Here is a 10,635-nt window from a genome sequence, read left to right as displayed (position 1 = left end):
AAAAGACGGTATGTAATGTTGCAGAATAAGAGACGTGTATTGGGTGGTTTTTGCACTGTTTGCGGACCCCACCGACACGTGGCGGCCCGCGATTGGAGCGCTTTATATATTTTTTTTAATTTTTTTTATTCAGAAGAAAAAAAAATAATAAAAAAAAAATAAAAAACCTTAAGGGATGCAAATGCTCTAATATACAAGAGGAAATAAAATCGAGTTACAGTAGAACCTCTATAAATTAATACTCGATAAATTAATAATTTCTATAAATTAATAAATTTTATCTGTCTCAATTTGGGTCAGTTCAAAATTTGACATAAATCGATAAAATAATATTTTTTTAAAAAAATTCTATGTAAATATATGGTCTCATTAAAATTATAAATTAATAATTTTATGTATACATATTTAATATAAGTAAGTACCTATTATTATATGGTTTGTTTTATATTCACAATGGAATTATCTTTATATTTTCTTAACACTTAATACATTTTTGATGAGATTTAGTAATATTCTATCTAAAACCACATTTAAGTTATATGCAATATACATTATATATACCAAATAATATAATAAAATTAATATCTCTATAAATTAATAAAATTTTAAAGTCCAAACATTATTAATTTATAGAGGTTCTACTGTATTCAATTTTACGATTAAATAGGAAATATCAAAAGTTGAAAATAAGCATAAGGTGACCGTTCCCAAGCTATGACTGTTCACTATCGAATTGTCATATTTCATTAGCTGTTTTATGCATTCAAAGCATTTGAACTATATATTATCATATATTCATATAGTATCTTCAATTTAATCAAATAATATTAGGTAAAAAATGTTTTTATTGGAGAATGATTCAAAAATTATTATGTAACAAAACTCATGAAAATTAAGTTCAAAAAAAAAAAAAAAACTCATGAAAACGGACTACAGGTAGTGTTCAAACCAAAACTACGCAGTAGGGCGAATTCCATGAATCTCAAGCCAAGGATCAAAGCAAACTTAGTGGTAAATATGGCTTGTTTACACGTTTCGCAATTCGCTAGACTCTCCAAAACAAAAGATACATTCTCTCTTAATGGTCGCTGCATAAACCAACCATGCATCATACGAAATTATCATTATCAAACGTTGCGTACACACCATTCATCATCAGGAATGATATTATTTTGCTATAGTTGCATAGTATAGTCCCATTATAATTTCTTACATTAGTCGATCATTATAGCATTTTTCAGTTAGGAAAATGATGGTCAGGGTCAGGTTTGTCCACACCGTCAATGTTCCTAAGCCAAAACGTCATGTCAAAGGAAGCAGCGCCGTCAGGGACACCGTCCATCACCGACTCATGTCCTGGCGGAAAGAATATTCCGGTACGTGGGTGTGGGATCCACTCCTCTTCGCCGCCACGGTTGATCTCCACTCTATGATGGGAAATGTCTTCAGAGTAGTCGACTACCATAGGATGTGGTTTTGCAGCTTTGCTGCTTATCCCTGCGCGTCCTTGAACTTGCTTCCAACTCCTAAATCAGTAGCATAAAACTATAGTTACTTCTCTCCTTTTTTCACTAATGACCTCAAAGTTGTCTATATTAATTTCACGTATTGATTACACATTTTAATTACTACCTAGTACCTACGTAGCTTTTTCTCGAACACCCACCCTAGCTACTACCCAGTTATATACTTCATCTGTTCTTAAATGTAGGATGTTCTACAGGATTTTGATGTTTCAATATATAAGATGTTTTTATTTTTCTAGGTAACTTCTATTTTTTTAAAAACTGTATACCCAATCATATTTGAATAGTTTATTTTGTATTTGGTTGAATATCATTAATTTATAATTTTATTGATATTTTCTAGACAAAAAATAGTTTTCTTAATATGCGTGTTTTTACCTAAACATCTTATATTCAGGAACAGAGAATATAAAAGTTAGATTTTGAAAAGTGTTTGTTAAGAGTTTAGTTTAGAACGGCTGGAATCGGATACACATTCATGTTATGTTCGGTTTTAATATCGGGTTTCGGGTATTTAGTCCATGTCTACTGTTGTTGGCCATTATAACTATATTAATTTCAAAAAAAAGTTTAGTTTCTAACTTTTTTTGTAAAACTGATGACGATGGAATATTATTTTTTTATTTTAAGAAAGTTTAAAACACAAAATAAGAAAAATTTATAGTTTACTGATTAAGCAATTAATAAGATGATTTATTTGGGGGTTGTTTTCAGCTTTTATGATGTATCTCGTGGCTAATAGCATTTAATATGTGAAAATAAAAGAAGAATGATGAGAAAGTTCTGGTGTTGACCTTAAGAACAGCTTTGGTGCTTTGGTGATCACAGTTCTTCCCATCAACTGTGTGTGTGAACCCACGAACCTACTCAAATAAAGACTCAAATTAGCTTATTCTTATGAAATTTTGTTATGTATATATGGAATTAATCTATTTACCCTATATAAATATGTATATTAGTACAAGTATATTGCTTTCAATATATGACTTGAGATCTGAAATATCTTTGGTCTCTTCTATAGTTCATATATATACACACTAGAAACTGCACGGATAGAGAATCTGAAAGTGGGGAATCAAGAAAGGATAAATAACTTGTAATTAGTTCAAAATATTTTTTTTAAAAAATAGTTCAGAAGAATTGACGTGTCGATAAACTACCATCGATGAGTCTGGTAGATAGGAGATTTGGGTTTTAAATTCCAGAATATGCATGGTAATTAGCTGTAGATTATGGATGTATCATGTATGTGTATGTAAATCTCAGTATCTTGTAGTTTAAATCGCGTATCGGGTTTAATATGTTTTTGATATATGTTCGTCGATCTATATCTATGGTATTTGTGAGTAGTTTAATCGATTTACTATACAATTTTTCTAGTGATTAAATATTAAGGTGATAAAAGAAGCTAGTGATAAAATATTTGTTTTAAGAGATTTTAGGAGGATTCTCCTCGAAATAACAGATGCCACGACTACAAACACATATACAATATATACATATATGACAAATTTCAATGGATAAAACCGTCGTCAGAAGTGCTTTTAGCGTTAGCCTAAAGGGTTTTCAAGAGTATATCAAAGTACAGAAGTGTTATTGTGTTTTTACAATAAATAAATTAATGTCGATTAATGAGTACCGTTGGTTATAAAGAAGTTCCGAATTTAATGATCGGATTATGATGTCGGATGGTGATACTTTTTAGATGTAATGCTTTTATATAATGGAAACTTGATACTAATACAAAGACCTCGCTAAGAGATTAAATTACCCTTAAATAATTAACACAATGAATTCAGGTATTTAAAGTTTTGTTTCAATACGTGTGTACTTTTGTAATTTAAAATGTTTTTTTTTGCTAAAATATTTTCTATAATTAATTTAAAATGTTGTTTCACAAGTTGTTTAAAATGTTGTTTCATAAGTTGTTTTGTTTTCTATACTTAATTTCTAAAACTTCACCATGCAATCTTCTTTCAAATTTTACAAAACATATGCATGTATTTTATAAAAAATATAAACTACTTCATTTGGTTGCAACCTTTTTAAACAGAAAACTTAGCATATATTCCATTATGCACATTGTATAGCTTCATAAGGAAAATGCTAAATCCAATGGAAGAGATTGTTTTTGTTTTTCAAAGATGAGACTGTTTTTTGAGAGACAACAGTTCAACTAATCTTTTCTTTTGTCAAGTTTTAGTAAAATGTTATCGATTTTCTTACTTGACGTAATTGGTTGTTATAGCTTATGATTCCTAATAAAAATACGATTTGTGGGATTGGGAAATTTATCTGATAAAAATAGAATACAAAAAGACCATCTAGATCATATAGTTTAAAGGAACGTGATCTGTTCATCTATATCTTGTTACGTTACACTGAGCTAACTTTTTTGTCTTGGGAAATTTATCATCCCAAATTCCCAATTGAGTGTATTAGATCTAGCATGTTTCCCTATGTTATAAGTTTCGGTTTAGATTTAGTACTTTGTCTTTTCTTATTACTAAACATACTCCGAAAATTAATAAAGGAACTAAGAAAATGCAAAACAAAATGCAGAACTCCAATTGTTCGGAATCAAGGTGCCATCGACTCAAATGCGCTTGAGGTTCGAGCCATTTTGAGAGGCGTATCTATGAAGTGAGCACATCCATCTTTTGATAGTGCTGCTTCAAAGAAAAGATGCCTTTTTATAATTGGTGTAAAGAACCTCTCAACCTCAGGTGGGAATCTGCCAAAAACTGTTCTTATCCTCGTTTTCTTTTTTTCTTTCCATTCGATGTGATTATAAATTTTAATTTAGAACCCCTCAAGTGAAAAATGTAGCTTTAATTTTTAAATTAATAGATAAAAGATTTACAAAAAATATTCATAATGGTGCAAATAAAATCGTCATATGTAGATTTTCATATATAGGACAGTTAGAAATAGTGCATTTATACATAAATTTTCATAAAATAGATACAATTATTGGTTGTAAAATCATGAATGTAATATTTTTTTTATAGTTTGTAATAGTATAATAAACTAGTGTTAAAATAAAAGATCTTAAACATCGAGTCTAGGAACAAATTAAAGGAGTAAAGCCCTTTAACAGAAAAATCCAAACTCAGAACGTTGAAGTGAAGCGAGAAAAAATGTAAGATGTAGATTCTTTCTGAACACTGCAGTTTATTTGCAGCTTCATGTTTCGAATCACATTCACTACAAAGTGCAAACATAGTAGACACTGAATGATGTAGCCACTTGTGGTTTTTAAGTGAGAATTTTCGTGAACTTAGAACATACTGTCTAAGTCTCATACCATAAAGATTTGGAAAATTAGTACTGTATTGTACAGAAGACATGTCTCCAGTTCAAACTAAGAGGCCCATAGGTAAAGAAGATATAAGAAGACTTGACAAAAATGTGGACAGTGAAAGAAAATGTGTACTTGAATCAATAACTATATACATAATCATACTATAATCTTAGACAACTTGCACATAAACCTTAATGTACTCTAAGCCAAAAGCTGAACAAGACATAAAATAAACTGCATTCTTACAAACTATACAAAACAAACTTTTCATGTCTCTTTATAAGACCTATGCAAAGAAAGAAAGAGTTTTGGTTGATCTGTGTTTTGAGATCATGGGAGAAGGCTAGCAGAAGACTCGTCTCCATGTTCTTCATCCAACTGGGACTCTGTTTGAACTCCTAAAACCTGTCTTCTTGGATCCTCTGGGATGAATCTCGCCCATCGTTTCTCCTTCACGAGTTCTAAGAACGGGTACAAGCAGAACCCGACGACGATGATCACACCACTGATTAAAAACGTCTTTGGAGCGGCCAAAACCATCACAAGAATCACAAGCAAAGAAGGAGGCAAACACAGCGATAAAGTTCCAAAGGTGTTTAATGGAACTCTATAAGGTCGGTTAAGATCCGGTTTCTTGATCCTTAGCTTCACAAAGGCTGCGAACTCAAGAAGCATTCCTAAAGCGTACAAGAAGTTCAGAAACTCTATGATCTCTTGAAAGCTCAACGACGACAAGAATATGACTCCTGTAGCTGAGCACAGAATACTGATCGTTGGTGTACCATACTTTGACCTGTGGCCACACACAATGAACGTTAAACAGAGTTCTACAAAGGCGTGATTAGTCCTGCGCATATTATCCAACCTGAACTAAACTGAAAACCGAGACTGGAACCGAATTGAAAATTACAAAAACCAAAGGGTTCCTACTTAACAAATATATTTGTTATTTTTAATTTTACAAATAATTCTACATAAAAATATCATTTATAAATCGACAATTATTAAAACCCGAATTACCCAAGTTTCCAGTTTTTTCGAGTTTTACTAGGGTTTTCTAGTTTTTTTTTTTTTTGTTTTTTCGGTTTTAAACCCGAACCATTTAGAATCCGGTTATGTTTCGGGTTTTGTAATAAAATAGAAACCCGACCCCGACATTATCCGAAAATACATTATAATCCGGCTATGTTTTGGGTTCCTAAACGGGTTCTGTATACCCAACCCAAATATCCCGATCCGAACAGGAAACCCGATGCCCAGCACTAGGCAATGATTCATACCCTAAAACACAGTCTTACGTACCAAGTAACTAACCTCTGGGCGAAAAACGCAGGGAGCATCCCAATCTCGCTCATACCAAGAAGCTGGAACGCATCACTACTCATCTCAGCTTCAAACAATCCTAGATTCGACATTGCAGCAGCAGCTTGTATCCATCCCTTGAGCCAAACACCTCCAATAAGCATCCCAACCTCAGCAAAATACCCATCACTCCACTCACCCGAAGAAGACTCGCTCAAAGCTCCAGTCCCTGCCGTAAGTGGGATCAAATACGACCCCATCACCAACAAAACCGCTCCAAACAAAGCCTTTGGAAACGTCTCCCCAGGGCTCTCAACTTCTCCTGCAAGAGTACTAGCCTTGTCCCAATAGTTCAGATTCCAAAACATTGTATTGAAGTACCCTCTCCAGTTAACTTTCTTGAAATCCACAAACAGCCAACGCTGAGGTCTGATCCTAGGAACCGCAAGCAAAGCCATTACAAGAAAAGGGCAGAGCGAGAAAACCGCTAACAGAACAGCTGAAAAGCCGACGATATGCAACCCTCTGTAGTTCAAGTACGTCAGTGAGAAGGTAATGCCTAACAGAGCAGGTACACGAGCAGCTACATGGTCCAAAACAGGGAAGGAATGTTTCAGGTAATCAAGAAACAGAACAGGGTAGAGAGCATTGTCCATTACACCACTGAACCATTTCCAAAACCCTTCTTGGAATCCCCAGAAGGGACCAAACGCTGAAGAGATCCAAACCACGTAGCCACCGTTCTCAGGGAAGCTTGTCGCGAGCTCTGCTGTGATCAGAGCTTCGGGTATGCTCCAGATAAGAGGGAAGATCAAGAAGCCTAGAAGGGCTAAGAGAGGACCCCCACCTGATTTAACAGAGTCCTCCACACCAAAAGGGCCACCAGAAACTTCATAGAATATTAGAAATACTAGAGGCAATAGTGTCAGCTTTGGACTTGGTTTTGTCTCGGCAACATTTTCATCGTTTGCGGTTGTCTCTTCACCCATCAGACAAATGCCACCGATAGATTGTCTTGACAAGTCTAGGTGATTCTGTGGAACACAATAAGATCAACAATTTAAAGAGTTTATTCTATAAAAATGAAGTCTTTACCGGAGAAAATAACAAAACAAGAGCCTTTAAGATATTCTGTTCAGAAAACAGAGGATTGGCAAAAACAGATTCAAGTAGAGAATCTAAGCCTTGAAGAGAAAGAAGATGGGAATTGATTGTAAAGATTCAGCTTTGCTTCTCAGATTCAAGATTGGATGTGACGTTGGATTTGAAGAATCTTGTAGAATCGTTTTTGGACCTGTTGTGGGAATTACATTACATTAAAGGCGCCACATGGCTCCTTCTATTACACTACTACGCCATCTATCAAACTTTTATTCGTTCTATCTCTCTTTTGTCTTTTCCTACGACAACTATCTCATCTCTCCTTCATTTGGTTGATAAAATAAGAATAAAATTACACTTAAGACTTACTTTTCTACTCTCTCTTTTCGTTTACAGGTACTTTAGACATATAGTCTACTTTCCAATGATGTATTGACTAAAAAATCCTTCTATTTTACCTAACTAAAAATAATCTCATCCGTTACAAATCTTCTCGTCTCCTCAACGTCAATAATATTTTTTTTTGTTTTCCTGAAAAAAATCTAAAAACTAAAGAAATAAAAAGTATGTTTATGTCGGTGTTTTAGATTATCAATTTTTTTAAAAAACCTAGAAGTCTCTCTTGACTAAAGCAAATAGTCGTTAGCTTGTGTATCTACTCCAGTTGATTTCGCTCTCTCCGACGGTATGCACGGTGTCTCTGACGGTTGTTGGATGCGACTTGTACCAGATCTGTCTGCGGCGGAAATGTTGCAGGTTAGAAGACGGCGGTCTTATGGAGTTCCGGCGAGCGGTGTGTAGAGCAATCTCTGGAGAAGTTGCCGTTTAGGGTTTGATGGTGAATGGCAACAATCATTTTCACGAAATCTGTGGAGGAGAAGGAACTTAGCTTTGGATTATCCCCTCTGGAGTAGATCTAAAAGTATGAGCCTAACTAACCACATCGGTATTTGTGGTTGTGAACCACTCACCACTAACCACACAACCAAAATCACTGACCACACATCAATCTGGCAATCCATACAATATGAATATGTTACTAACCACTAACCACATGTAACAAAAAATACAAACACTTGCACCATGGGTACCTTAACTCACAACAACTTAGTTACCAAACTTCTTATCTTTGTTTTTGGTTACTTGATGTTATTTTGTTGTGTAAAATTTTGCAAATTCCATTAATATTTGTTTTTGACCACAGCTGTCGTAAACAACTCTCATGTGTCTTGTGTTAATGTTTTTCACATCCATTATTCTATTGACCATGTTTTTTTATCCACAATTGATATATATTTTTACCAAATAAAAAAAAATTTATTTAATATATATTTGATATATATACATATGGATGTCGAAACAAAAAGAAAAAAATATGTTTATTTTATAGATATATTTATATATATATATTTTTATATATATATTTATATATATATATTTATATATTCAATATGAAATATTGATGTATAAGATATGGGGTGTAAAAATTTTAACTAAATAAAAACATATTTTTTATTAAATATAGGAAACTAAAACTAACTAATGATACATAAAATAACTAGCTTGTTACTTTATACATAGCTAATAAAACAGAATCATGTTACTGAGAGGGCAATTTAGGCATGTAAAATTCATAAAACAAGAAAGAAGTATATCTCAAGCGAGAAGTATGTCAGGTCGTTAAAACCCAAGAAAAAATAACTCCAGCCGTAAACTACTCAAATAAGAACAACTTATAACTTGGCTAGTAGACGGCCTTAGGCCCCTAGGGATGTTAATTAGCCTTGGCGTTCGATTCTTCGGGTCGGGCTCAGGCCGGTTCCTTTTGGATTCAAGTTATTTAGGTCTTAAATATTTGGATCTAATATGTATTTGCAAAATTTTCGATTTAGGTTCGGGTTGGTTCTTCTTAGTCTGGATCGGTTCAGGTCTATAATTAAAATATCTGTAAAATTTATATATAATAGTTGAGTTTTTGCTCACTCTTCAGCGCGTCACGTCAACGTTTTGTGGGCTCCACTTTTAAAAAGTGTGAAAAAGTGTCAAGTCCATAGCTCGAACCCGAGTTATTGAGATATAAACACCAACATTTATACCACTAAGCTAAACGATACTTTGTACATTGATGGCCGAACCTAATATATATTTATGAAGGTCGAGAGCTCTTGCTTCTTCGGCTTCCTCTGAGGGTCGGACCTACAAGTGTGTTATGAGTTTCTTTTTTAAATGAGATTCATCACATTATATGAAAAAAGCTTAAGTTTGCAATAATTATAGTTTTCTCATATTATAAATTGTTGTCGTTTGACATGAGTTTGAGTTCTTTTCATCATTGTCTCAAACAAGTCCGAGTTACAGAGTTGCACCGTGTGTCTGTTCGTAATCTATTTTTTCACCGGTGCACTCTTCATGTCCACATCTTAAATTGCTTGATCATAAATGTTCCTGATTTGCACCCCCTCTGTAAACCCTATATATATGATTCTCATCTTTGATGAACCCAATCTGTATCTCCACAAAACTCATTGATTCCTATTAGATTTAACCATCTTCTAAAAAATGTTTTTCTCTGCCTCTCCTGCTCCTCAAGCCGGCGTCCTGGCGTCCGTCACTCAACCTTCGAGTCTCTCCGTCTTGGTCGTAGTAGTCAGAGCATAGCCTCTGGCTTCCTCGCTTCTGGGATTCCCTGAACTTCAAGAAAGACATGGAGTTTGTGGGAATCACGGTTCTCTTCCTTGATGAAAAGGTAAGTTAATATTGGATCTATCACACTTATTTAACATAATTGTTTTAATTGATTTCCTGATTCTTTGTTGAATAATATTATTTGCAAATTTTGTGATTCATGAGTTTACTCCCGTCGGACGTGCTAATCATTACATGCCATCTTTGAAAGCAGGTTCCGTTGTGAAAGTCGATCATTTTGAGGTTGCTAGGTGCTCAAGCATGTACAAGATAACTGATCATCCATTCCTCATTTGTTTTATCTCACTAACCATTATTGCTGAAGTCATCACGGGTGCTCCTGTGATCAATTTCCAGTCAAGATTAGACTGTTCGAAATCTCCAAGTGATTGCGAACACAAACGTAGAACTCCCAGGTATATTATCATATTGCATCTGGGTTTATATTATGTTTCGATATCATAACTGATATTTAACCTCGCAGATGTGGTTGGACAAATCCGTTCTGTCTAGGGCTCTGACCTCACCAAAGAAACAACTCGAGTCGTTATCCGTCTCCTCATTGATCCGTAAGAAACAATCAACACATAATTTTCTTTATATTACTGTATATATTGTGCTAACATCAATAATCAAAAATATTTCATACCCAAGATTTGTGGTCGTCTATTTATTTCCCTTACATATCAATCTAATTTTACACAAATCTTTATTTTA

General features: G+C 34.0%; 2 protein-coding genes across 4 annotated transcripts; both read right to left on the bottom strand.

Annotated features, from left to right (window-relative positions):
* Positions 1 to 1,074: 1,074 nt before the first annotated feature.
* Positions 1,075 to 2,522, bottom strand: LOC106293669. The gene is made up of 3 exons (XM_013729333.1): positions 2,464 to 2,522; positions 2,321 to 2,389; positions 1,075 to 1,526 (listed from the first exon to the last, which is right to left on the bottom strand). The coding sequence occupies exons 2-3, from the start codon at positions 2,362 to 2,364 to the stop codon at positions 1,238 to 1,240; spliced, it is 333 nt and encodes a 110-aa protein (XP_013584787.1). The 5' UTR covers positions 2,365 to 2,389; positions 2,464 to 2,522; the 3' UTR covers positions 1,075 to 1,237.
* Positions 2,523 to 4,942: 2,420 nt separating this feature from the next.
* On the bottom strand, positions 4,943 to 8,455 carry LOC106343873 (probable polyamine transporter At3g19553). Of its 3 annotated transcripts, XM_013783214.1 has the most exons (3): positions 7,843 to 8,455; positions 6,133 to 7,166; positions 4,968 to 5,623 (listed from the first exon to the last, which is right to left on the bottom strand). In XM_013783214.1, exons 2-3 carry the CDS (start codon positions 7,119 to 7,121, stop codon positions 5,161 to 5,163), a joined length of 1,452 nt encoding a protein of 483 aa, XP_013638668.1. In that variant the 5' UTR covers positions 7,122 to 7,166; positions 7,843 to 8,455; the 3' UTR covers positions 4,968 to 5,160. The 3 variants fall into 3 exon arrangements, with proteins under 3 accessions (XP_013638669.1, XP_013638668.1, XP_013638667.1); XM_013783215.1 differs by having other exon boundaries at positions 4,943 to 5,623; positions 6,145 to 8,454; XM_013783213.1 differs by having other exon boundaries at positions 6,133 to 8,455.
* Positions 8,456 to 10,635: the final 2,180 nt, after the last annotated feature.

This window comes from Brassica oleracea, chromosome C5, assembly GCF_000695525.1.
Source record: "Brassica oleracea var. oleracea cultivar TO1000 chromosome C5, BOL, whole genome shotgun sequence".
Classification (NCBI taxonomy): domain Eukaryota; kingdom Viridiplantae; phylum Streptophyta; class Magnoliopsida; order Brassicales; family Brassicaceae; genus Brassica; species Brassica oleracea.
This window is presented reverse-complemented; position numbering and strand designations above follow the sequence as displayed.